The sequence below is a fragment of the Balaenoptera physalus genome (genome assembly GCF_965194825.1).
Source record: "Balaenoptera physalus genome assembly, chromosome: 15".
NCBI lineage: Eukaryota > Metazoa > Chordata > Mammalia > Artiodactyla > Balaenopteridae > Balaenoptera > Balaenoptera physalus.
This window is the reverse complement of record NC_138894.1, coordinates 83,687,558-83,713,531: the sequence shown is the minus strand read 5'-3', so window position 1 is coordinate 83,713,531 and position 25,974 is coordinate 83,687,558. Positions and strand designations below refer to the sequence as shown.

Here is a 25,974-nt window from a genome sequence, read left to right as displayed (position 1 = left end):
ACAGAAACGCGCAGGAACCTGGTGAAATGAACAGAAACGCGCAGGAACCTGGTGAAATGAACAGAATGCACAGGAAGCTGGTGAAATGAACAGAATGCACAGGAAGCTGGTGAAATGAACAGAAACGCACAGGAACCTGGTGAAATGAACAGAAACGCGCAGGAACCTGGTGAAATGAACAGAAACGCGCAGGAACCTGGTGAAATGAACAGAAACGCGCAGGAACCTGGTGAAATGAACAGAAATGCGCAGAAACCTGGTGAAATGAACAGAATGCACAGGAACCTGGATAAAACCAACAGAACGCACAGGAACCTTTTATGCCCACACTGCCCTCTCAAGCAAGCTGCAGCCCTGCTGATGGAACAGGGGCGTGAGAGACCCGGTGCAGGCAGCAGTCAGCCACACACACCCGCTCCCCCTTTTCCCACAAGGGGCTCCAGCCTGAATGAGACACCTCGGCAGGTCGCCCTGTGGAGTAGGAGGAGGGTCTCTGCCTTGTGCCTGGAGGTCAAAGCTAGGACCCCAGCCTTCATCATTTCTGGGCCTGGACTCGGCACACCGTGGGAGGCCCAAAGCGTTCTCAGCCCACAAATCTTAGCCGCTCTCTCCCTCTCCAGGAGGGGTTAAAGCCCAGCACTCTGTGTCCTTCTAGGCAAGGTGAATCGGAATCTGGGAACTTCAGTAAATCTCAGTTCCAGGGAGACAGGAGAGGGCCCAGAGAGTGCAGGGACGTTGGAGTCTGAAGAATCTGTGTTTGAAGGTTGGTTCTATGACATACGTTGTCACCTTGTGCAAAGGTACACTTCTGAGCCTCTGTTTCTTCATCTAAAAAAATAAGAGCCTCTGTTTCTTCATCTAAAAAAATAAGAATAACATCTCTGGATGCCAATCTCCTGGCACAGGGTTTTCTATATGATAAGGCCTCAAGCAATCGCAGCACCTTCCCCTGGGCCTGCGTTCTAAACATGAGCTCTAAGGAATGAAGGGTTTTCATGAGAAAGTGAGGGATTCTAGGTCCCAGGGGAGAAGGGAAGGGAAGCAGGTGAGGGGGTCTGTTTGTTTTCAAAGGGAGGGAGACTCTCACAGGTGTCTCTGAAATCACCCTGCCCCTGGGAATGCTTTCAAGTAAGGCAGCTTCTTTGCACAACCTAGAGGCAAGCCTCCTGGGCCAGAGGGGAGCATGCCCCGAGGGCTGCATGAGGCACAAAGTCAGCTGTACACCCAACTGTCTAGCTGTGCATTTACATGGGGGTTTTCTGGACACCTCAAAGAGCCTGGCGTTGGCCAAGCAGGCAGATGATCACCCCATTGTGTAAAACAATGAAACCTACAAGCTGGGAAGGGCAGAATGATCTCACCCGGCTTCCTCAGCGGCTACACCAGCAGAGCCTCGCGGATCCTCCCTCCCCATGGCCTCCTGGCCCGTACCTACTGCACTCCTCAAGAGTGATCTACACGGCAGGGAAGTAAACCACTATTAGACACGTAAAAAAACCTCTAAACATTGCTTTGCATTTTTTCTACCAGTCAAAAATGTGCTTTGCAGCCAATTGTGAAATGACCTTAACATCCACAGCTAAAGTCCATGTAACACCTAGCTTTGGCTCACTCCCTAATTCCAGACTCTGAAGTTATGAATAGAAGATGAAATCTGCAAGGTCGTTTCGTGAGTTCCTTGTCACATCTAAGAACCAGTGCAGAGATGCAGGGAGAGAGATCCTGTCCACCACGAGGGTGGCGACAGGGCTTCTTGCCCCCTACAAATGGCCTCATGCAGAAAATCCCATTTCGACACAGCAATACTGTTGGTATGGTCCAACTACCACCGAGCCCTCTTCCTCTGAAACAGGAAATGAGTTTGCCTTTATTGTTTCCCTAGAAATAAATATTTATGATTCAAACCTTTGTGTTCATTATTTCAAATTTCGTATTTTCATAATTGTTCTTATTTGGAGAGCATTTGGTTTACTTTTATTGTGCTTCTGGGACAAGTCAGAATATCCACATGTTTCAGCATATTTCCTAAAGGTGAGATATTGATTTTCTAATTACAACTATTTCAACCCACGTATGTCTGCTACACAGTTCTACAAACCATGTGCAAGGCTTCTGCCTTAATCCGCATGGGTGACATAATTAGATGCCCAACAGCTGAAGAATCAGAGTATCCAGGAGAGAGAAATAAATTTGGTCTCACTCCTAGCAAAAATGGACATAGTCAACCCTGTAGATGAAGTCTGAAAATTTTTTAATCTATCCTAGCAGTTTTCTGATTCCCTTTGCTCTAAGACATTTTCGAGACCAGAAGCAGCTGAGAAGCTAGGTGCATTTGCAGATACTTTTTTAGGAAAAAATAAAAAGAGGTAGATAATCTTTAGCAATATTATCTATATTTAAGGCACAAATTTAAATTTTCTCTGACAAAAACTGTAGAAGTTAGAAGCGATAAGTATTTTTATTCTCATTGACAGGTAAGGAAATTGAGACCATGGGATGCTACGGGATTTGACTAAGGTAACGCAGCAAAGTTCAGCAATAAACTTGTGCTGAGACTAAGGTCTCCTGCTTCCCAGTTCCTTTTATGTGGGTTATCTCCCAGACTTACTGAAGTGAACGTCAGGTTGTAACACATATATCTGGAAAAAGCACAGACTGTTGATCTCATTTTGTATAATGTCCACACTTAGCCTATTCTCTAGTGCAAGTCATAGACTTTAATCAATAAATAATATTAACTGAAGAGAAGTGTTTGCTTTAATAATTATTTTTCTTCCTGACCAAGGCAACAGTAAGAAATCTATAAGGCACAATTTTGGAAGAGAAAAAAAAAAAAAATCCTATCCCTTTAGGACATACTTTGACAGTGAAGAAAACTAACCTAATATTTTAGAAAAATTTGGATTCCTGAAATTCCATTGGCAAAAATTAAATGAGGCTTAAAATTCTATGGACAAATGTATATTTAAAATTATGATCTGAAATCCAGACAAGGGAGCAGGGCAAAAAATAAATCCATGCTCCCAGCCACTATATACATTAGATATTTTTCTTTTCATAAACAATGTAATAAAACACTCAGTCTTACTGGATCAAAACTCAAGAGGTTACAGCTAATCTAAAAATATCAGTTGTTCTTTTTATCCACAGAGACCCTACATACCAACATTTGAGAGCAGGCAAAAGTTTTGTAATTTTATAATAAAGTACCACTCCAGAGCATTTTATGTCAAGACATAGGGTGATAATTTTGCATTAGGAAGTGTAAAACAACACAGTATATTAGAGTGGCAACCCAGGATCATCTTAGAGTAAATGGAGAAGCAATGCCAGGAAGTGGAAATTTGTGGAGAAATCTGTCACTTAGTGTATACTTCTGTAAGGCCAATGTTGGTTCACTTAAACAACACGATATCCAAAAAGCCACCGATTACCAGCCAGCAAAGACTGAGTGGGGAGCCTGGACTTCCGTCTTTGTCTGGCTGTAAAAAGGTGCTCCTCCCTGCCCCACCCGGGTGTATCAGAGAAGGCTGAGAGGGAAGCCAAACTTACACCATTACCCAGAGGTAACAAGGCCTTCTACCTACCCCCAGCAGAAGCAACACAAAGGGACTTGGACCTCGCTCCTCCCAGCCTAGGAGGCGTCAGTGGAGGCCTAGCAGGGAGCCTGGAAGCCCACCTCCACCAAGTAGTAAGGAAGCACCCCTGTCCTCCCAGGGTGCCAAGGGAGCCCAAGTGGGGAGCCTGGACCTTCACCCCCACGTGATGGTAGCAAAGCATAACCTCCCTCTTCCCCAACCAGCGCAGCAAGTCAGAGGAGACTTGCTAAAATAGATTTTGATAAGATCCAGTCTCATGACATAATACCAGAAATTTCAAGGGTACAATTGGAAATTACATGTCAGACCAAGAACCAGGAAAATCTTCACTTGAAAGAGAAAAGATAATCGACAGACATCAACATCAAGGTGACACAGATGTTGGAATTAGGCAAGAATTTTAAAGCAGCCATCATAAAAATACTTCAGTGGGCAATTATGAACCCCTGAAACAACTGAAAGTCTCAGTAAAGTAATAGAATATATGAAGAAAACCCACATGGAAATTTTAGAATTTTTAAAAATATAATCATTGAACGTTTTAAAAACAGCATAACATAGGGGACACAGGAAAGAATCAGTGAAGTGGAAGAGACAATAGGAACTACCTGAGCTGAACAACAGAGAGAAAATGGCTGAAAAAAAGTGAACAGAACCACAAAAAGCTGTGAGATGATAACAAAAGATGTAATATTTGTGTCACTGGAGTGTAAGAAATAGAGGAGAAAGAGAACGGTGTTGAAAAAAGTATTTGGAGAAATTATGGCTGAACATTTTTCAAATATGGAAAAGAAAGAATAACTGAAATTCTTTCAAATATGGAAAAAGATGTAAACCTATAGATTTAAAAATCTGGGCAAAACCCCGAATGGATAAACCCAAAGAAATCCATACCATGAACCATCTTAATCAAACTTCAGACAATTAAAGAATTAAAGACCAAGAAAATATCTTGAAAGCAGCAAGAGAGAAATGACACCTTACATAAAGGGCAGAAATAATTCAGTTGACAGCAGATTTCTCATCAGAACCATGGAAGCTGGATGGTTCTAGCACAACCTTTTTCAAGTGCTGAAAAGAAAGAACTGTTAACCCAGAATTCTGTACCTTGCGAAATTATTTTTCAGGAATGAAGGAGAAATAAAAAAATTCTCAGATACAGGAAAAGTAAGAGGATTTTCCACCACCAGACCTACTCCAAAATAATGGCTTTAAAACGTTCTCAAAACAGAATGGAAATGATTTAAAAAAGAAAACTTGGAACATCAGGAAGAAAGAAAGAACAATGGTGAAAGCAAAAATGTGGCTACATAGAATAGACCGTCCCTCTCCTCTTGAGTTGTCTAAATTATGCTTGATGGTCAAAGCAAAAAGCATAGCATTGTTTGGCCTGCATCTCAATGTATATAGAGTAAATATTTAAGACTATTATGACATAAACAGGGAGCCTAAAAGGAGGTGTCTTAGTTTGGGCTGCTGTAACAGAATACCATCGACTTGTTGGCTTAAACAACAGGCTGGAGGTCCAAGATCAAGGTGCCAGCAAATTCAGTGTCTGGTGACAGTTGTCTTCCTGTTTTACAGATGGCCGTCTTGTCTTCTTGCTGTGTCATCACACGGTGGAGAACAGGGAGGAAGGAAGCAAGCTCTCTCATGACTCTTCTTGAAAGGGCACCAATACCATTCATGAGGGCTCTAGCCTCATGACCTAATTACCTCCCAAAGGCCCCATTTCCTAATACCATCTCACTGGGGATTAGGATTTCAACCCAGGGATTTTGGGGTGTCACAAACATTCAGTCCATAACAGGGTGTAAGGTTTCTACATTCACTCAACATGGTAAAATGATGACATCAGTAGATATTTGTGGTGATGATATAAATCTATATCTTGATTGTGGTGGTGGTTACAGGAATCTACCCATTACTATTGCTATGTCTGTGAAAAAACAGCATAAGAATATACACATATTGTACCAACATTGATTTTTCTGATTATGATATTGTATTAATCATTACACAAGACGTAACCATTGAGAGAAAAAGGGTGAAGGATGTATGGAACCTCTCTGTACTATCTTTGCAATACCTGTATATCTATAATTATTTCAAAATAAAAAGTGCTTTTAAAATGGGAAATGGTTCTAGATTAAAAGATGCTAAAGATGGGCTTCCCTGGTGGCGCAGTGGTTAAGAATCCGCCTGCCAATGCAGGAGATACAGGTTCGAGCCCTGGTCAGGGAAGATTCCACATGCCGCAGAGCAACTAAGCCTGTGCGCCACAACTACTGAGCCTGCGCTCTAGAGCCCGTGAGCCACAACTACTGAAGCCCAGGCGCCTGGAGCCCGTGCTCCACAAGAAGAGAAGCCACCGCAATGAGAAGCCCACGCACCGCAACGAAGAGTAGCCCCGGCTCACCGCAACTAGAGAAAGCCCGCGCGCAGCAACGAAGACCCAACACAGCCAAAAATAAATTAATTAATTAATTAATTAAAAAAAAAAAAGATGCTAAAGACATATATGCAACAAAAATCTACTTTGATTGGATTATGATTTTTTTTTAGTTCAAAAGGTTGGAAAGTTTGGGGAAATTTTAATATAGATGGGATATTTTATGATTTTAGATAAAATTATTGTTAGTTTTCTTCAGTGTGATAGTAATGTTGTGGTTATACAGAATAATGCTTTTATTCCTAAAAGATGTGTGCTGAAGTATTTAGGGATGAAATATAATCAAACTAACTTCCAAATGGTTCAAGGAGAAAGACAGTGAGAAACAAATAAAACATTGTCAATTGTTGACTCTATGAGGAAGGCATGAGCGTGTTCCTTGTACTGTTCTTTCAATTATTTGGTATGTTTGTAGATTTTCATTTTTAAAAAGTTGGAGGGATGGATTGACGGATAGATATGTGAAAGAGCAAGTATAGTAAAATGTTAACTGTGAAGTTTAGGTGATGAGAAACTGGGTGCTCATTATAAATGTATTTCCGTTTTTCTGTATGCCTGGAAATGTTTAAATTAAAATACTGCCGGGGGCGGGGGAAGCTGAGGGAACATGTCAAAACCCAGTGCCCTCCCCCAGCACGCCCAATCCTCCCTGGCCCAGTTAAATACATACTTATCATAATGAAAATAAAACTTATCATTTGTCATGGGAAAAAGCTTGCCTGGCTTCCTGGCTGGAGAAACCCCACCAATGCCTTACACTTTTCCCATAGTGGTAAAGTCCCAGGCAGTGCCACGGTCCACACCATCAAACTGAGAAGTCTCCTCTGAGTATTGCTGATTGTCAAGGAGAGACAAACCTGGACAAGACCAGGCTGGGCTTATAGATAATCTGGTTTTCCCAGAAGGTGCCCAAAATTTAAAGGCGTTAATGCCCCTTATGTGAGCAGCTGAGGCCCAGGAGTAGTGAGGAGCATGTCGGTGGTGGTGAAGAGGCAAACGAATTTTGGGTTATATATGTATGTTGAAAATATATTTGGGGTATATTTACTTTTAGGGGAAATATATATATTAGAACTACAATAAGAAAACAATTCCCATCATGGTGGGAGTTTATAACACATTAAGTACCAGAGTTAGGAATTAATAGATAAAGAAATGGAAAAATTAAAAAGAATATAGAAGATATGAACCTTATCATCAAAAAAGATGGATTTTATGATACATAGATTGCTATAACAGTTGACAAGAACCCTTCAAGCCGTCCCACCCGCCTTAGAGTAACTGGTCAAGTATTTCAGTGTCACCTGAAACTAACACAACATTGTAAATACCCCAATAAAAATTAAAAAAAAAAAAATCAGTGTCAGCTGATCTCTCCAATGACAAGACCATGGAGACTGTTCCTGATAGCTACAGCATCACACCTGCTCTGGTCCTTGGCCTACTGCAGACCTACAGAAGGAGCTACGTATGCTGTGAGATACTGAAGATATTCTGAACTCTGACGGCACAAAGACGCTCAGCTTCTGACCCAGGTCAATAAGAAGTGAACCAATCTTCCAAGTTAATCTCATTATTTAAGGTAAGGCCCGTGTTCTCTGGAAGCTCATTTTCCCTCTCTGGTCCTTGGAGTGGCAAAGAATCTAGCCATTCCTGCCCCATTTCCTCTAGTTTTCTTTCATGTCCCCTGTAAAGTTTCTCATCTCATGCCACCACCTACCTACAGGCTCCAAGTGGTACCCACTGCTGTGAATGACAAAAAGCAATCCATCCCTGCACCTGTCATGACAAAACTCCTTATCTTATCTCCCCAGCAAAAGAGTTCAATCAAACCAATCATTAAAAATAAATTAATTATGCTTTATACCTCCCGAGAGATTGCTGAGCTAAATGAGCCAGCTAAGTGTTTGGAAAGGAAAAACAAAACTCTCAGCCGATTCATCCCATCTTTCATCCATCTCAAACCATCCCACTTTTCTGGGTTAGTCCTTCTATATTCTTGTTGCTGGAGCTGGAACCAGCACTGGCCAGGAAAAATGGCCAAGAATGGAAGAACAGATGAATGGATGAAGATGTGGCACATATATACAACGGAATACTACTCAGCCATAAAAAAAGAAAGAATGTCATTTGCAGCAACATGGATGCAACTAGAGATTATCATACTATGTGAAGTAAGTCAGAAAGAGAAACGCAAATACCATATGATATCAAGCATACGTGGAATCTAAAATATGACACAAAACGAACCTATCTACGAAACAGAAACAGACTCACGTATATAGAGAACAGACTTGCGGTTGCCAAGGGGGAGGGGGTTGGGGGAAGGATGGAGTGGGAAGTTGGGGGCAGCAGATGTAAGCTATTATATACAGGATGGATAAACAACAGGGTCCTACTGTATAGCACAGGGAACTATATTCAATATCTTATGACAAACCATAGTGGAAAAGAATATTTTTTAAAATGTATACATATGTATAACTGAATCACTTTGCTGTACAGCAAAAGTTAACACAACATTGTAAATCAACTATAGTTCAATTTTTTAAAATGTAAAAAAAAAAAAAAAATTGGCAGCAGATGCCAGGGCTTAGGCGGCTGGGGGGTGACAGAAACATTCCTGCAAATATGTCCATGTGATAGTATTGTGTGACCAGCTTTTCTGTGGGCTAGGACACTCTAGCACAAGTCAGAGGAAGCACAGATCCAAAGGAGACTACAGAGGGAGGTGTCTGCAGAGTGAAAGACCCCCTGCTACTTAGTCAGTGACACCTGCCACATACATATGCCCCTGCCCTGCTCCACACCTCAGTCTGCCCCTGGGGTGATTTTTTTTCTCCCTAAGCATATGCCTCAAAGGAGTGGTGTGAATGGGGCACTTACATTTTGTCACCAGACTTCCTCTCTCAACCAAACATAATGATAATCTGTGAACTGATTAATCCATTTGTCTCCATGGAGTTTAAAAAAAAAAAGTCTTCTTTCCAGTTTTCCAGGTTTGAAGACCACCAGTCCAGGTCAGATACCCTTCTTCCATCCCATTTCAGGATCCCTGGGCTATGATAAAGTGAAGATGAAGATTCTCCTAGGAATAAGGCAGCTTGGGAGGCAGGTTACTTCAGGAGGCTGAGAGAAGCTTTTCTAATAATACTTTTACACGGTGCTTCAAAAATGCCCAAGTTGTTCTGCAACACATTAGGGTCCAGTTTTTGGTTCAAGCAGTTAATAAATGACTGAGAAAACATGTATGACTTTGACCTCTACATTAACTGAATGAGGTAAGTGGGAAGAGTATTATCACCATTATGAGGCTCAGAGACGCGTAGGTACTTTGCCCAAAGCTTGTGAACAGCAGAAAACCTAGAACTGGATCTTCAGGTCTCAAAGGAAACACAGCTTCTAATTCCTCCTGTGCCACTGCCATGAGGTTTGATAACCATGAGATAGTAATCTCATGTCCCTTGTGAATTTGTCATCTGAAACACGCAAACTGGGCCCAGCCATCAGTGTGGCCCTAGAGGTGGCCCCAAAAGCCGGGCTGGACGCGTAGGGTGGGTGACCAAGCCTGCGCCTCTAAGAGCTCCGCCCCGCCGGGGGCTCGAGACCTCTGCCTCAGAGACCCTGCCCGAAAAGGCTGGGGACGCACGGGACTTTCTGATCTAGGGCAGGGTCCGGCCGCACCATCCCTGCCGGCTCGAATCCCAGGGATCTCCGTCGGACCACGGCTGCGCTGGATTCGAGACGTCATAGGAACTCCAAGGGTCTCCAGCCCGCGTTAAACCCGGAGCTGCCCTCTTCTCGTCGGCATCTCTGGTGCTCACATACGCCAACAGCTGGATGTGCCCGCCAGGCCAGTGTTACCCCAAGTTTGTGATCCCTGAAGGTGGGACACAGAAGTCGGAAGCGGCAGCCCGCGACCGCCTGGAGTCACCGCGCCCCCGCGCCCACTGCTCGGGGTGGTGAGCTCCGGCTGCGCCTGCGCGCCGGGCCTGCGCAATGGGTGGGGAGGCGGACGGGTGGGACCGCGCCAGGTGGGCGGGGCGAGTACCCCACGGCAGCTGGTGCTTTGAAACCTTAGGGCAGGGAGACTGTTCTAAACCACCAGATCCCGGAGGCGGAAGCTGCTGGGCACCCTCCTTCACTAAGGGCACCTGCCAAAGCTTCGGTTCTGCGGATTCTGTCGGTGGGGAGGAACCGATTCTTGGCGCACCTGTGGGCAGGATTTGAGGGGCGGGACCGGGAAATGGGGGAGCAATAGTGTCACTGCTCCAGGCGTGGCCCATTTGTGACGTCATGGAAGTACGTAAATGAGATACCGACGTAGACGTCGCGGATCCCTTGCGCTCTTGCCAGAGGCCTGTGTGACATCACTGTGTCACCGGGAGGATGCCCTGACGTCACGGTGTCATAAAGTTCTGGGAGGTGGGATGGGACGCCTTTGAGCCGGTTCTACGGACGCCAAGGTTCCAGGGGAGGGGGTGGGGATGATATCACAGGTCCCACGTTCTTGCAGATGAGGTGCCGTCCAGGAGCCCTAGACCATCTTACTGCGTTTCTCCCTCCCCCCAGGACCCTATACTAGCCCTGAATCCCGAGACAAGGAGGTAAGCGGGAAAAAGGCCCTTCTTGCGCCCCAAACCCCTAGCTACATTCCGGAAGGAGGGGGTGGAACCTGAACTCTTCCTCTAGGAAGAAGCCCCTGCGGGCTGTTCTTTCCCCCAGGGCGCTCCTGTTCTCCTCCCAGAACTAGCGCTAGGAAGCTCCAGGCTGCGCCGAGGGTCTCTCGCGCCTTCTACCCGCCCAGCAGAGAAGTCCAGCCGGGTAGCTGCCCCACCTCCTGCGTTAGAGACGAATCGCAGGCCTAGCAACTTTGGGAAAGGCCCCAGCCGAACTCTCATCTCCTTCCCTCCCGAAAACCGGCCTGAGCCACGCTGGGCATGTGAGGCCAAAGGAAACTTAATGTCTGAAAACGGGGGGTGGGGGGTGGTTCAGAATCTTCCAGAGGTGTGGCAGGAAAAAATTGGCCACCTATAGAGTGGACAGGCAAGAAAACCCACCCAGCATTTCTGACCGTCTCGTTGCCTTTTCATGCGACCCACAGAGTAGGATCAGGGAATTGTAGTCTGTGTGGGGTCTGGTGGTCCGCGACCCAGGCTTGCCCTTCCATTTGCAGTCGCTGTTACTGCACAGTCTATGAAATCACTGCCATGAGGATAGACTGCAGCCAGCTACGCCGATAAGTGGCTTCTGCGTCCACCAAGATGATAGAGGCATTGAGAACAGGCTGGAGGTCTCTGGGCAGCACCCTGTCCCACTCCCACCCCATCCCCCAAACCTCTGCGCTTAGGAATTCATTCTTCCAAGGACGCACACTTGGTACTGAAAGTCTCTCCGTGGCAGGGCCTGGGGTTGGAGGGGCGGGGATTCATGGTATCAGAGGAGGGTGGGCCAGAAAGGAAAACCCTCCTTGGCAAACCTCCCCATTTCACAGTCTTTACTAAGTCCTTGAGTTGGGGTAGAGGTTCTTTGTGTCCTGGGGAGGTGGGAGGTGGTGCAATGTGAGGGACGGGGCAGCAGCAGTCAATCCCTGAGAAAAATGGACCCCCAAAAAGAGTAAAGGAACCGAGTGAGGCACTGTCTCAGGTCCTCAGAGGTGATCAAAGCGCTCAGTAGTGGAGCGTGTGTGTGTGTGTGTACCCACGCCCTGTCCTCATCTTGGAATAATCACTTAAACGGGCGCGTAAAGGAACAGATGTGGCTTCTCCCCTGGGACGCTAACACAAGTCGCGGCGAAGCGCGACCCATACCACAGCCTGCGCTGCCTGGGCCCAAGCCGTCGAAGCCCAAAAGCCACTGACTAACCCTCCCTCCAGATGCCCAGAGGTCACAGTTCTATGGGATACGGGCTCCTCTCTCTCCTGGGGCGAGTCCTTCTGGACCCGAGGGGTAAGAAGGCTTGGGCTCTTGCTTGACTAGCGGAGATCCCATAGGCCGGTCCAGAACCGGCAGCGCCCCGCCCCTCGTTCTCAGTGGGTCCTGGGACCAGTCAAGAAGGTTTGGAGGGCAAGACCAGATGCAGACAGAACCTGTGGCGTAAGTTACTCTGGGTTGCGGGCGGGACACAGCGAGGTGCCCCGATTCCTGGGCCGCCCCTCCAGGCCTGTCCAGCAGGGGGCAGCGTGGCTCCGAATGCTGAGGGCAGGACTCGTCCACGCCGTCCCGGCCAAGGCCACAGAGATAAGTTGGGTTCCCGCACCGCCGAGTTCAAGCCCGCCGAGGGCGGGGAGGCATTCCCAGAGGAGGTGGGGATGGCGCAGCGAAAAGCTAGAGCGTTTTAACTCCTGCAGCCCCGGCACACTTTTTCAGACCGAGGGTTTGTGGTCCCTGTTGCAGGTAAGCTCAGCCCAGCTGTCTCCGCGGTCGCTGAGCGCCGGGCACAGAAGCCCGAGAGGCTGCGCTCGGCTCGGGAAGGGCCGCGGGCGCCACCGCCTGAGCCGCCGCGCGGTCAAGATGCTGGGGCTGGGGGAGCCCCGCCCCGCCCCAAGCTGGAGAGCCCCCTGCGGCCTGGCCTCTAATTGTGGGAAAACTAGGCGCCCCAGGGAAGGTTCAACTTGTGGAGGGCGGACTCAGATTTCTCCTCCGAAACTCCCCGGGCCTCCCAGGGCGCCCGCCCCCGCCATTCCTGACAAGGCTTTAAAACGGCAGGAATCTTTGCGGGCGTGGAGCCGGGATCCGGGCAGGGGACAGGCCCCAGCCAGAGAATTGTGTCAGGGGGCTCCTAACGGAGGGAGGGATGTAGTTTTGGGGCTTTGGGGAGGCAGCGGTGATTATGTATTTGTAGCCGCGTATTGGGGCCCGGGGGACGGTACTGGTCTGAGGCAGCCCGTGAGGGCGCTTCCTTCCCTCCCCAGTGCAGCAGCAAGAGAGCAGGAGGGAGGCTTTTCGTTGGGGAGGTGGGTGACGTTCTCTTCCCTTGGTGGACCTTAAGCGACCCCGACACCCGGAGATGTTGGGATTTCTCACGGCCGATGTATTGGCCGCAGGCTCGGCTTCTTTGTAAACTCGGAGCCCTTCGGAGATGAGGACTGGGGAGACTGAGACCCTAAGACCAAAGTGGAGGAGAAAAGTAAGAAAATAAATCTGGGCGGGGTCCGAGGTTGACCAACACCGGGAGAGAGGAGGGCTGCTCCACCCATCCCAAACCGCTGACGCTAATTAGGGGAAAGTTGCTGAAGTGGGGCAGGTCGGCTTGGGCAGCGAAACCCCGCTCCTCTCAAAGAAAGGAGCCGCCCAGTTCCCTGCGTTTGGGAGGGAAATTACCCATCCTGCAATGCCTGTAAAATAACCGTTTATTTAATATTTTTAAAAACTCCAGTGATAAATGTCCGTTACCGATGGTCAGCATAAAGTGCCAATCGCAATACATCGTCCTGCTCCTGGCCTTCTCGCTCGCGGTGTTGGGGCAGCGGAGCAGGGGAGCCGGAGGCCGGGTCCCCTCCAGCCCCAGGGCCCGAGGCCCTCGCCCCGCCGTCGGAGTTCGGGAGCCCACCGCCCGCTGAGCGGCAGGAGCTGGGAGGGGCGCTCCCCGGCCCCGCGATCCTGGGGCCCGGCGGCTGAAGCAGATACAGGGATTACACTTTTGCAGGCTCCCAGGGTTGGGGTTGGAGGCGGGAGGAGGGGTTGGAGGCTGCGAGAGAGCACAGAACTTCTTTTCCTCTCCCCTCTCTCTCCGCAGTCAGAGTTACAAGCTTATATGGTCAAAGAAAAAAAAAAAAAAAGAATAAAGAAAACGTATAAAATAACAATAGAAAAAGTAATACTTCTGGGAGAGGCGCCGCTGCGGCTCCGCGAAGCTTTCGTTCTTTTTTTTTAATGCAGTTTCCCTTCCGCCACGTGAGTACCTCCTTTTGGCCAAGAGTTTAGCCGCGTCCTGGGGGAGCCGCCCGGGCGGCCGGGGTCACGGCCCGGGGCGGGGCTCTGGAGTTCCGCGTGCGCCCGGGCCCCGGGGGACGCGTTTGGGATGGGGGAAGGTCCCGGGAGGCCCTCCCGCTGCCCGCCAGAGTCGCCTTCGGCTTCTGGTCCCTCTGGAGGAGGGGGCGGCGTGACCCAGGGTCCGGGTGCCCCGGAGGCTCTATTTAGCATTTGATCTTGGAGGTTTTGAGCTCCTTCACCTGTGAGTGTAGCGTCTTGTGGACAGCGAGAGTCCTGGACTGGCAGAATCCTTTCCCGCACTCTTGACACTTGAAAGGCTTCTCTTTGGAGTGAATATATCTGAGGGCAAAAACAGACCGAGAATTAATCCTTGCAAAATGACGCAATGTTATAAATATTATAAAGAGTTATCCAAGGTCCCCTCCCACTGCAATGAGGAGATTGCCCTCGGAAGAAAGGAGGTTTGGGGGTACCTAGTGTGGGGCAGGGCAGTGCCGAGTTTGGGGATGGAGTTAGGGAGGTGAAGGAGACACCTCCGTCTGAGCCGTGCACAGGCCCAGCTAGGCCGACCCCTGCCTTCCTGACCAGGGGCCGGCATGGCCTCCTTATAAGGCCTGAGTCAACACCGAAGGTGAGCGAGGGGACCTGGGTGGGACAATTTGCTGGAGCTGTGCTGTCGCAAACTGGTAATCACCAGCCACATGTGGTTAGTAAAATTCAAATTAGGTAAAGCTGAAAAGTTAGTTTCTCAGCTACACTAGTTGCCATTTCAAGTGCTTGATTGTCATTTGTGCCACGTATCACTTTTCATCATCGCAGGAACTTCTATTGCACAGCGCTGCAGACGGAGGAAGCTGTGCGTGCCTGTCAGGAGCTTGGGTCCTATTCCTCGCATGTTCTCGCCACGCATGCTCCAGGAACCCATCCCTGAGCTTTGTTGGTTTCCTTCCCGATTTGGGGGAATCCCGGAAACTTAGGAGGCTTGGAGTTGGTAGGGGGTGGGTCTCGTGAAACTCGGCATTAGGGAGGAGGCTGGTGAGGACAGAAGCAGACAGCCAAGCTCTCTTCTGGGCCACCCGCAGTACCGCACCTGTGGTCTCGTAGGTGGTCTTGCCTCCGGAAGGCTTTGTGGCAGATGTCGCAGGTGTAGGGCCGCTCGTCCGTGTGCGTCCGCTCATGGATGAGGAGGTTGTAGGACTTAGTGAAGTGGCGGCCACAGAATTTGCAGACGAACTCCTTCTTGGTTTTGGAAGGCAGGCGTCCCCTCGTGGGCTTCTTTTCTGGGGACAGCTTGGTCACATCCAGGAGGGCGCCCAGCCCACCGGCGGGGGACCCGGGACCCTCTCCCCGGCCAAGCTTGGACGGATCTTCTTGCGTGGCCGCCAAGGCCAGGTTGGCAAAATCAAAGCGCGGCTTGGTCTTGAGCACCGCGGGGCCGCTGCCTCCAGCGGTGATCTCGGGCTTGGGCTGGATGACGTGAGGGAACCAGGGGAAGGCGGGCAGCTGGAAGCGCGCGTCCACCAGGCTGGACACGGCGCCGGGCACTTTGGAGAAAGAGGACCGCGGCAAGTGCATCGCGGGGTAGCCCAGCGTCCACTGGTGCAGGTGCACGGCATGCAGCGCACTGAAACCATACAAATTGGGCAGGTGGTCCGAGGGCACCGTGGGCAGGCCGTTCACTGCCTGAAGAAAGGAGTAGTTGGTGAGCTGCAGAGATGGGTGGATGGGCACCGGTGCTGGCAAGGTTTTGCTGCCCATGGCTGTAGTTGCAGTATGTTCTCAATCTCAATCTGCAAGGAAAAGAAGAGGGGAGGGGAGAGGAACAGACAAGTTCAGGGTAAGTGCCCTCCTTCTGAGTTCCAGCCCAGCCACACCTTCTCTGTCCCCCAGAGCCAGAGCTGGGAACCTAAAAGACCCCACCCATGGAGCTCACTGCCCTCACCGAGAAGACAGGAACCCTCAAAATTGCAGGACTCCTTCCCAATGGCCTCCAGCAGAGACACACAACTTGATACAGAAACCAAACTAAATCCTATGCAATGTGACCAACTTAAAATGAGTCTACAGTGTACATGACACTGAGAAAGGCATAAGCACAGGGAAACTGTCGTGTAAAGACTTACATCCAGGCAAGCCTGAGTCAACAGAGAATTACACTCTCCTGTAAAGATAACAGAAACTTGGAAGCACACTTACACATTCATGTGCAGATAAACAAATACAGAAATGCACACTGACAGATAAACACAGACTCACACATTCTGAAGCAGAGTTGACAACAAGGTGCAAAGATAAACTGCGACAAGCGGTATTGTGCTACTAAACAAAATGCAGGGAGGAGCGCTCGCGCACACACACACGGGATCACACCGCGCCTACAGAGCTCCACAGACAGACAGCACACATACAAACGCCCACAAATCTGCACATCTCCCAGCTCCTGTGCGTTAAGCTCTACTAGCTGATCGTCAATTCGGCTTCTAGAAGCCATGTCATCTTTCTCCTTACAACTCTCAACATTGACCTCAAATTTGCTTTTCTGTATCACTATTAACGAGCCCTTTTGACACCACCCTCTCTGCAGCTCCTTGCGGACTGACTCCCTTCCATAGCCCTTGGGGATCACCTTTGTTTCAGCAAGGACGCTAACAGCCACATTTATTTACTCACTCAAACATCTGCGGTCATGTACAAGGGGGCTTCAGTGCCCTCCCTACCCCATAGGAAAGGGGGGCAGGGTCTTGGGGCTCTCAGGATGTTTGTGCGTGTGGTGAACACCCTCTCCCCGGCAGGTGGGTTTGCCTATGAGCAAGAGCATTGAGGCTGGGCCTCAGCTGCTGTGGGCTACGCACCCTCCAAATGCAAGGCCAGGGAGCTTGAGCAAAGCCAGAGCGGAGTCATGCTGATGTGACAAGCAGTCTCCTGGCCTTCTTGACTCTTGGTCAGGGTCCCTAGCCTCCGTGGACAGGTCTAGACTTGGCAGACAGACCTTTTATGTCTGTGCCTCCCAGACACTCCTAACTGGGGTCTGTCCAGTGGAAGCAAAAACAGGGGGAAAGAAAGGTGAAATTACACAGAAGACCCTGGGAGGCTCAAGTGCCGAACTCCATCTCAAGAAGTCACTGGGGAGCAAGGTGCTTGGGACTCACTTCTCCTTGCCTGTCTCAATCCCCTGCCTCCCACTTCTCCCTTTACTCCTTATTTCCCCTCTCCTCTTCCTCAGATCTTTCTTCCAACCTGCAGCAGGTCCCCATCCCTGGGCTTCCCAGGCCCCTGCTCTGTTCCCTCCTTCACAGCACACAGACACCACCCAGACAGCTTCTGAAGACTAGCTTACCCTCAGCCCAGGCCCCTCGGGCTCAGGCTGCCTTTCACTACAGGGAAGCTTTTAATGTGAGGGCAGTGCCATGCTGTTCCCAGGAGGACTGAGGACAATATTGACCTAGAAGCCCTTCCCCCTGGAAGCTGTTGGGAAGGTCACTCTCTGTGTGGTGGGCCCTAAGGAAAGAGGCTCTGCTGGGGGTGGAGGGAGCAAAACACCGAGAGCCGGCAGAGATGTCCTCTCGCGCAGGTTAAATCGAATGAAAACCAAGTCGGACCGCAGCAATTAATTCGGCCTGGGGCTCAGGGAGGCACAAATCTGGGTGGGAGCGCGGAGCAAGGACCCCGGCGGCGGAGCCGTGGCCTCCGCAGCAGTGTTCTCCGTTGCGTCGATCACGGGTCGCGCCAGGGACAACCCGAGACCCTCCTACAGCGTTGAGACACGGCGAAGCAAAATACGAATTGGGCCAGAGAGAAAGCTGGAGCCTGTTTGGGTTGGGAAGGGGGAGGGGGGAGAAAGAGGAGACGACTCGCCGACTTCAAAGGTCTGCCCAGAGTTAGGCGAGGTGAGCGCTCTTTGATTTGCTGTCACCTCTCCTTCCCCTCCATGCGCTGGAAATCAGATCCTTATCTCTGGCTTCCCCGGGGCCCGCAGGGCGCCGCCGGGGCCTCCGCTTGCTCCCCTAGTGCTCGGCCTATCCCCGGCGATGGCGACAGAGCGCTGGGCTGCACGCGAGCCCGGACCGGCTCCGTGCAGGGTCGGGGATCCCACCAATCCCTCGTGTACCAACCCGGCCTTTCCTCGCCCACCCCCAGAAGCAGAGACCTTGGGCTCGGTAAGGGGAGCGGGCGCCTGCAGCCAACACTGCTCTTGGGAGCCAGCCTTAACGGGCTATCTGCCCAATCTTGTTTCCCCCAACACTCAATTTCTTTTCCTCAGTGGCGCAGCCAGTTTATTTTCTGCCACATTCCGAGGGCAGGGCTCCCCAGGCCCTCGTCAACGATTTTCCCGGGGACGAAATTCGTTCGAAACGTGGCTCTCCACACTAGTAGTCCCGAGAATGGGCCGAATTCACTATCCGGTTTCAGGCAGTCAGCTAAGAGAAAAACACAGTCTCACACTCGCCCGTCCCGCCAGAGAGGATGAGCAAACGCCCGGCCCCGCTGGCTCCCGTTGCCCTGACACCGGAACCCCAGCGTGAACGCTTTAGATCTTTAAAATCGAGAGGAAACACCTCTCCCCAGGCCCCAGGCCAGGCATCCACTCGGCGAGGAGCTAGGACCTCGGGACCTGGAAGGTGCGGGTAAGGGTGCTGACCACGCGCATCAAACGCCTTTCGTGCTTCCCAGCCCGGATCCCCGCGCTGTGCAGACACTGTTCCCCTCGTGCGGTAGAGCGCCAGTGCCGGGTCTGCAGCCAACCCTATGCTGGGCATTAATGAAGTGTGCAGAGTCTATTAAAGTAGTTTATTCGGGGCTAATTGAGCGTGAGCGAGTTAACTGCTTGCATTAATGAGGACAGAGCGAGCTCCATGAGCCTGCGCCTGGAGGAGTCTAGCATCAGTCCCAGAAAATCATCCTTGACACAGAATCCCCATCACGTGTGGTGACCGGCGTCCGGACCCCTGGCGAAAGGACTGACCAGCACGGGACACTTCTGTTTAATTCTCCCAACGAACGAGATCGAACGAACCCTTCGGCTACGCGGCCCTCACCCCTGCATTTAAACGCCTGCTGTGTCCTCAGCGATCTGCTCCCCAGTCTTATTGAAATCGCAGTTACTTCTTGGAGCCTCGGATAGAACATCTACCCACTGGTCGCCCACCATCCGTTCCCCCCGCCCCCAGCGTCCTTGCCAGCCTCTCTCTTCTCTAGGAGGCCATGAACCTGAGAGATTAACTAGCCTTGCACGTGGTTTCTGTTCCCAAGAGCCAGCGCGCAGCTCTTAACCCCGGTGAAATTTACCAAATTGTGGCAACAAAGAAACCCTCGCAGCTACACTATACTCCAAGAGCCTACCCCGCTACTGGCCGAGCTGCTGAAAGACGACTGGATGTGGGTTTTCATTCCTCTTATCAGAGAAATTTTCGGGGAGAAATTAGTTCAGCAGGCAGTCCGTCACATCTTTCCCTCTCTCCTCCGGCTCCCACCTTCTCTCCTGAAGGGAGACAGGCACGGGAGCAAACGAATCCTTCCCTTCCAAGCCCGAAACTGAGGACACCCGCGGCGCCACAGTGTTTCCGCTACTGCGGCGTGCGGGTCTCTGATTGGGAAGTAGTGTGCGCGCCCCCTGCGTGCTCCCCTGCACCGGGACAGTCGCGGGCTACGCTCCAGGCCTTGACCACACAGAGCAATCATCGGATAGAGAACACCCCGAAGGCAGAGCTCAAGTGCGAGGCGGCGTCAGGCACGCGGCCCTGCGCTCTCGGGTCGGGCCGGCCTCGTACCTGAGAGCAACTCGGCAAAAGACGAACGCTCACGAAAGCGCGACCCGGCGGGGGCATGCACCTGTCCCTGGCGCGGGCGGCTGCGCCTGTAGCCATCCATCCACTCCCTCTTCCTCTTCGTCATTTAAGGTAGGTCAGGTTGGGCTAGGCGCGCGTCTCGGGAAAGTCTGTGCCCGCTGAAGTTGCTTCGTTTTCTTAGAGGGGGGGCCACAGGCTGACTTCCGAAGTCCGCGGGCACCTCGCCTGGGATTCCGCGAAGCCCGGCCGCGCTGGGGGCAGTAGTGGGGACCCGCCCCCTCATTCCCCCGGGATCAGAGGCCGAGGACCCCTCACGCGAAGCCCCTGAGCCAGCACCCTCAACCGCCCAGGGCTGCAGCTGCTCTCGCTTTCACAATGGTCCTGTGGCCTTCGTTTGGCGAGAGGAGCTTCTTTCTGGGACATAGAGAGAGAGGAGACACCCGCCGATCGGTGACAGGGGACCCGGGAGTCCTGCCCGCATTCCCCTCGCCGAGCCCGGGCGCCCAGGGCTGCAGTTACCTTATTCCTCGGCGGTCCCGGCAATGCGCGCGTCTCTGGGGCTCCCGCTGCGGGGGACCCGGGAAGCCAGAGGCGCTAGATTCCACAGCGTCCTGGCCCCTCTCCGGCTGCGGGGACTCCGAGCGCCCGACACGCGGGAGCGCTCAGCGGCCCCGGAGTCCTGTCCGCCCAGGGATGGTGAACTTCTCGCGGGGCTCCTACGTTGGGTCTGAACCCGGTGCGGCTGAGAACGTACTGGGGAGAGACCGAGCTCCGACTCACTCACCCCTTAGCACCGAGCCGCCTACTTATTTTAATCCACCACCCTCCCTCCTCCCTCCCTCCCCCCTCCTCCTCCCCCTCTCCCCCTCCCCCCTCCCCTTGCCTCAGGATTCCTCCCCTCCCTCCCCTGCCCCCCAACCATCCTGCCCTGCGCATGCGCCCTGAGAGAGAAAGTTTTGCTGACCCGGGCAGCCGACTGTGGCAGCGGCGCTCGCTTGGCCCCGGCCTCCCGGGAGCTGCGTCCCCTGTTCTTCAGTCCTGTGCGACCCTTTCTGCGTTGTTAGGCCTATGAGGGCCCCCCCAGGCGCGCTAGAGGAAAAACAACCTCTAGCAAATGAAACCGGGCTGAAACCGCGCATTTCGCAGTCCCCTGCCTTGGAACCTAGGACACAGCCTGTGCAAGGTCGGGGTAGGCGGGGGCGGCGCGTCGGGATCCTGGCGCCTTAGTTTGGGCTCTAGCGCACCTTGGCCCCTGCTGACTAGCCTCTTCTCCCAGAATCCCTTCTGGCTTGGAGCATCTCCTGGACATCCGAGAGTGCTCAGCGCCAGGGCGGTAACCCAGACCCCAATGCCTATGGGTGACCCCAAACCCTGTGTTACGGAGTTCGCTAGAAAGATTAGAGGCGGAGGATGGCGCAAGAAGTCAAGAAAGTTATTTCCCTAGGACCCGAAACCTTCTGGGCTTCACACCCTCTAATCATGTATTCATTTATTTTAGGAGGATGGATGAGAGTTTGGAGGATAAGCTGCACAGGCACGCGATTCAAGCTGAAAAGTTCTTCAGCTCCAGGACCTTTGAGTCCAAGGGATTGGTTCAGGTGGAGTTTGTGATCTCAGTGAGGGTCAGGGTTCTGGCTGCAAGAAATTCTGTCTTCACTGCTTATGCTTTGAAAAGGAGAGTACTTGTACCTTCTTCACTGCCTGGCTCTAAGAGCTGACCTCCAGCTGACCCCAGCCCAGATCCCTCCCCGCCATCTCTCTGGAACAGCCAGCCCTGGGTCCGGAGGAGGGGCTGGTTTCTGGGGCTTGGGTGAGTTCAGATTCACACCACTGCACTCCTGGGGTTTGCCCCAAGACTGCTGCTGAATGACCCCTCTGAGGTCTGGAGACTGGATCCTGGCCTCAGTGGGTCTCTGGTATATTGGTATTGTGTCTCTGGAAGAAGCTGCCACTTTGTCCAGATTCAGTCTGCAAGTCTGAGCTGACTTTTTTTTTTTTTAAAGGCTCTTGGTTCCCTGACCTAAGAAAACGGTAGTGGAAATGCCCCCCAAAAAGGAATAATTGGAGGACACCCTGGTCTTACCCCCAGGCCTTTAGAACAGAACCTGGCCTCCAGCCCCTAGGTAACTTTGTCTTGGGCAGGGAGGAGGAAAAAGCGGTGCAGTCTTTGCCCCGGGGGACTGCATTCACCCCCTGCAGGTTAGTGCTAGAGTAAGGGATCCATGGAAGTTTGTCTGTGCAGCTGGAATCCTAGCAACTTCCAGCATGGAGCGACATTCTGGCCCTTGGGGGGCCCCCTGGGAGGCCCCTTGGGAACAGAAGGAGCTGAGATCACTCCCTCCCCTGAGATTCCAAGGCAGCAAGTGCCAAGAGCAAGGAAGGCTGGGAGGGCAAGTCCAGCAGGGCATTCCTGGACTGTACCGGCTTCCACCTTGGGCCAGGGAATCTGTGTGCACAAGGCTCAGGCTCTCCTAGGAGACCAAGCTTGGCACCTTTTATCACCAGCAGTGAAAGAAACCACAGAGGCCTCCACAGTGGGCCATCTGGCTGTCCAGACCACTTAGGAAATGTCCCCTAGGAAGAGGACATTCAGGTAGGATGGAGCCTCCGGGGGTGTACATCTCTCGCTCAGAACGCCACCCAGTGCAACGGTGCTGCCTCCATCTTTCACTTGCCTTTTTCTCCTGAATCAGGGCCCCTGGCCAACCTGCCTCAAAGACTTCTAGAAAATCTCCAGGTAGTAGGATCCCTAGAGAGCTCTTGAAGGAAGTTTTTAGGGATCCTAAAGAAAGGGCCATGCAACCCGGTTGTTTAATGCTGCTTTTGCCAGGTTATCTGGAAAATTGACCCCCACTCAGGTCAAATCCTGTAACTTAGCTGGTGTGGGGCAAGATGGGGCTGCAAGGCCGGAGCTGGTCCCTCCTGGCCCAGCATCTCAGGCTTTGCCTCTCCAGCTGCCTCCTCTGGAGCTGGTCTGCAAGGTAGGACAGGACAAGGCAAGAGAGATGTGCAGAACACTGGCATTGCCCAGCCTCGGACCTGTTTCAGACACCTGGCTTCAATGCCGTTCTTTCTAGGTCTTGGACAATGAACACCCCAGAAAGCTGGAATAATGAAATTCAAGATCGGCTAGCTGCCATAGAGTCCTCCATCTCAATCCGAGCACCCAAGGGGATGGCCCCCAGACCCTGGCCTCAGTCTCCAGTGGGGACCAACCAGATCCTAGTTCCCTCTGGACCCACCGCAGGAAGAGATCCTGGAAGCTAAGAACCCCTCGGCTTCTCTGTGCAACGGGAACAAAGGGGGGCTCCCCCCCCCCATTTAAGAGAAATTGATCGGACTAAACTAGGTCTAGGTCGCCACGCTGTGCCTGGACTGCAGCTTGGATAGATTGAGCAGAGCAGGACTCAGGACACGTAAGGGCTACCAAGTTACTTTACAGCGAAGGCAAATTCGTTTAAAACTTGCAAGGACATCATGGTTCAAATATGGTCAACGGCCTCGCTATAGGGGACCCAACCACCCTATGGCCCCAGAGCTCAGTGAAGGTGGAGAAACTCCTGTCTGGACGCCCATGCCATTCCTGGGCGTCCCGCACACTCCGCCCCCGTGGATGCAGCGTCTGCTCGCTTAGAGCCCGCAGGCACCAGCCAGGGACCAGACCCCGTGCAAACTCCGCCGCTGCTCCTCTGCTTCGCCCACCCACCGCCCGCCCGGCGCAACCGCGGGCGCCCGAGTCTGGGACGGAGCAGTCTCTCGGGGAAATGGTCCCACAGTAGCGACCAGGCCTCCAGGTCCGGGTTACTCCCCGCCAGTGCCGGTGGGGTCCAGCAGGAAGCGATACCCAAGCCAGCCCGTGGCGCCGGGTCGTGGACCGCCCTGAGCTCAGTCCCGCAGAGAGCCCCCGCCCGCCGCCGCCTTTCCTGGGCACGATGGGGTGGTGACGGCCTCTGCTGGTCTCCCCACCCCATCCTCAGACCCTCTCCGGACCCCTGCTCACTTGGAAGGAATACTGCCCCAGCCTGCCTTCGGAGTGAAAATTGAGCAGCTTCCAGAAAATTAACTAGAACGTGGCTTACTTTGCTTTGGGGGGTTTGGGATAAAAAATGAACCCCACCTCGCCTCACTTCACAACCACACAAAAGTGACCTCATTTTTTTAGAAAATTAAATTTACTTAGTACTAGGTGAGCTTTTTCTTCCAACGCAAGCTTTCCTGTAACTACTTTGTGGACAATTGGGGGTCTGCTCATTTGACCCCCCTTTAAGCATGTACAGAGCTTTCAAATAACCGGGAGATTTAGGTATCCCTCTGTAATCATTTAGATGATGGATTGTAATGGCTCAATAGTTCCTCTGGAACCATTACGATCAATCAGGTCAAAATCCAGCTTTGGGGAAAAGTTTTTAAGCACGGGAGGTAGGCAACACGACATCCACACACACTTGCGCAGATAACAGGCTCTGATAAGGTACAAGCAACGCCCGGGTCTTAGGAGAATAGATCACAGGTGAACCCAAGAGCCGGTGTTTATTGTGACAGCGACAGGCAAGTTACAGTATCAAAACTGAAAGGGAAACTGAACTGTTTTTCCAGGCAGTTCCCGTTTCCTAAGTGCTTTATGAGCACAGAAGTATCTTGTAACTATTTGTCACCTTAATAAATAAAACAATTCATGCATGCATATATCTATCCTTGGTTTATGAGATGTATGAAGCACGAATATCATGTGGAATTGCATGAACTCTGGGCATACTAGCACCGGTAAAACGGAACGAAAATCACGCCTTAAATTGTGAAGATAAAATGTAAAATGTGCGCAGAAATTGTGGGGAGTTTTTACTTTTTGTACAACTATGAGTTGTCAAAATTATTTTCGACGGATCTACGTTCTAAAATTACTGAATTTTCCTTTTATTCAAAGGTGGAAATAAATGTATTAGAAACGACGCAGTGTCTAATCAAACTGTGGATGATGAAAAAAAAAGTTATTTTAACTGAATCGCGTATAGTCAGGGGGAAGCCCTGCGGACAGAGTTACCTTACTACACCCGCGGCGCTACGTCGTTGACGGGCTACACAGGCGGCGGTCGGCGCTGGAGGAATGAGCGTTGGCGGTAATTAACTTCCAGACACTGGAGGGTTATTATCTGCATAGCGATTTCCGGCGAGGGAACTCGGAGCAAGTCTGGCTGCGATGTTTTATCGACGTACTTGGGGACGCAATCCTAAAGAAAACGCGCCACCTGCTGGTGAGCAAGTGACATCTCCCGGTGCCCCTTCCTCGAAAAGTCTCACATCCAGTTGTCTCCGGGGAGGTTTTTTTTTTTTTTCCTTTAAATGTTCTTTTCTGAGTCACGAAATTCGCCTTTACTCATGTAAAACTACACACTTCCCTTCCAAAGAACAAACACGGATTCTGTTTTCCCTGCTCCAGATTTGTGAGGGTAGTTTTGGTTTTGTTTTGTTTTTAAGAATCCGAAATCCTTGGCAACTTTCTACCACCATTAGTTTCTGGTCCTGGGAAAAACGATGAACCAGGATCTACTGTGAAAGTTTTCTGCACTCTCCGAGCTGGGTTAGCACTACCTCCTAGGTGGCTCCTTGGAGATGCGGAGGCTCTGGCTCTCGCGTCCACTTCCTCCCTCCCTCCCTCCCCAGCTTGGAGGAGCATCTGGACCCGGGCCCCTCCCAGGATTCCCAGTCCGGCTTTCTGAAGAACCAAAGGAATGGAGAGGGAGAGCCTGCTTCTTCGAATCGGATTCCCTGAAACACGCCATGCCTCCTCCTACCCTCACCTTCCTCCCAGGCAGGCCACTGGATTCCAGGCCCTTTGCTGCTCCCTTTCCTTCCTGGAATTCCCTACAGGATATTTTAGCTGGACCCTCTCTACTCCTTGGCATCAAAGCTGCAACTTAAAAAAGAAAAAAAAAAGTTGTTTTAAATTTTATTGAGATGTAATTGACATATAACATCGTGTAAGTTTAAGGTGTACAACCACTTGGTTTGATACATTTATATATTGCAATATAATTTCTTTTTCTGTGGTGAGAACAATTATCATCTACTTTCTTAGCAACTCTGGAGTTTATAATACAGTATTGTTGACTATATAATCACTATGCTGTGCATCTAGAACTTACCTACTAGTTGCACGTTTGTTTGTACCCTCACCATCTCCACAATTCCCCCAATCCCCAGC

At 51.3% G+C, this 25,974-nt stretch overlaps 1 protein-coding gene and 2 long non-coding RNA genes across 7 annotated transcripts in view; 1 reads left to right on the top strand and 2 right to left on the bottom strand.

The window, feature by feature from the left end:
- Nucleotides 1–10,120, bottom strand: part of LOC309643628 — a 353,895-nt gene extending 343,775 nt beyond the window's left edge. The window contains exon 1 of the long non-coding RNA XR_014253911.1: nt 8,938–10,120. This is a non-coding gene — a long non-coding RNA (uncharacterized lncRNA). The remainder of the gene's footprint in view (nt 1–8,937) is intronic.
- Nucleotides 10,121–10,145: 25 nt separating this feature from the next.
- Nucleotides 10,146–13,844, top strand: LOC309643625. 2 transcript variants are annotated; one of them, XR_014253906.1, is made up of 4 exons: nt 10,146–10,658; nt 11,228–12,447; nt 13,098–13,180; nt 13,430–13,844. It is a non-coding gene; the product is annotated as an uncharacterized lncRNA (long non-coding RNA). The 2 variants fall into 2 exon arrangements; XR_014253907.1 differs by having other exon boundaries at nt 10,146–12,447.
- OSR1 (odd-skipped related transcription factor 1) lies at nt 13,386–25,415 on the bottom strand. Of its 4 annotated transcripts, none has more exons than XM_082426452.1 (4): nt 24,814–25,411; nt 20,292–20,525; nt 15,077–15,776; nt 13,386–14,325 (listed from the first exon to the last, which is right to left on the bottom strand). In XM_082426452.1, the coding sequence occupies exons 3-4, from the start codon at nt 15,742–15,744 to the stop codon at nt 14,190–14,192; spliced, it is 804 nt and encodes a 267-aa protein (XP_082282578.1). In that variant the 5' UTR covers nt 15,745–15,776; nt 20,292–20,525; nt 24,814–25,411; the 3' UTR covers nt 13,386–14,189. The 4 variants fall into 4 exon arrangements, with proteins under 4 accessions (XP_082282578.1, XP_082282577.1, XP_082282579.1 ...); XM_082426451.1 differs by lacking the exon at nt 24,814–25,411 and adding an exon at nt 20,737–20,880; XM_082426453.1 differs by lacking the exon at nt 24,814–25,411 and adding an exon at nt 19,816–19,948 and having other exon boundaries at nt 20,292–20,579.
- Nucleotides 25,416–25,974: the final 559 nt, after the last annotated feature.

Coding starts and splice junctions, on each gene's coding strand:
- OSR1 (XM_082426454.1), bottom strand. CDS start 15,744: ATGGGCAGCAAAACCTTGCCAGCACCGGTGCCCATCCACCCATCTCTG. Junction 14,326..15,076: donor GACCACCTACGAGACCACAG/GTGCGGTACTGC, acceptor TTTTGCCCTCAG/ATATATTCACTCCAAAGAGA.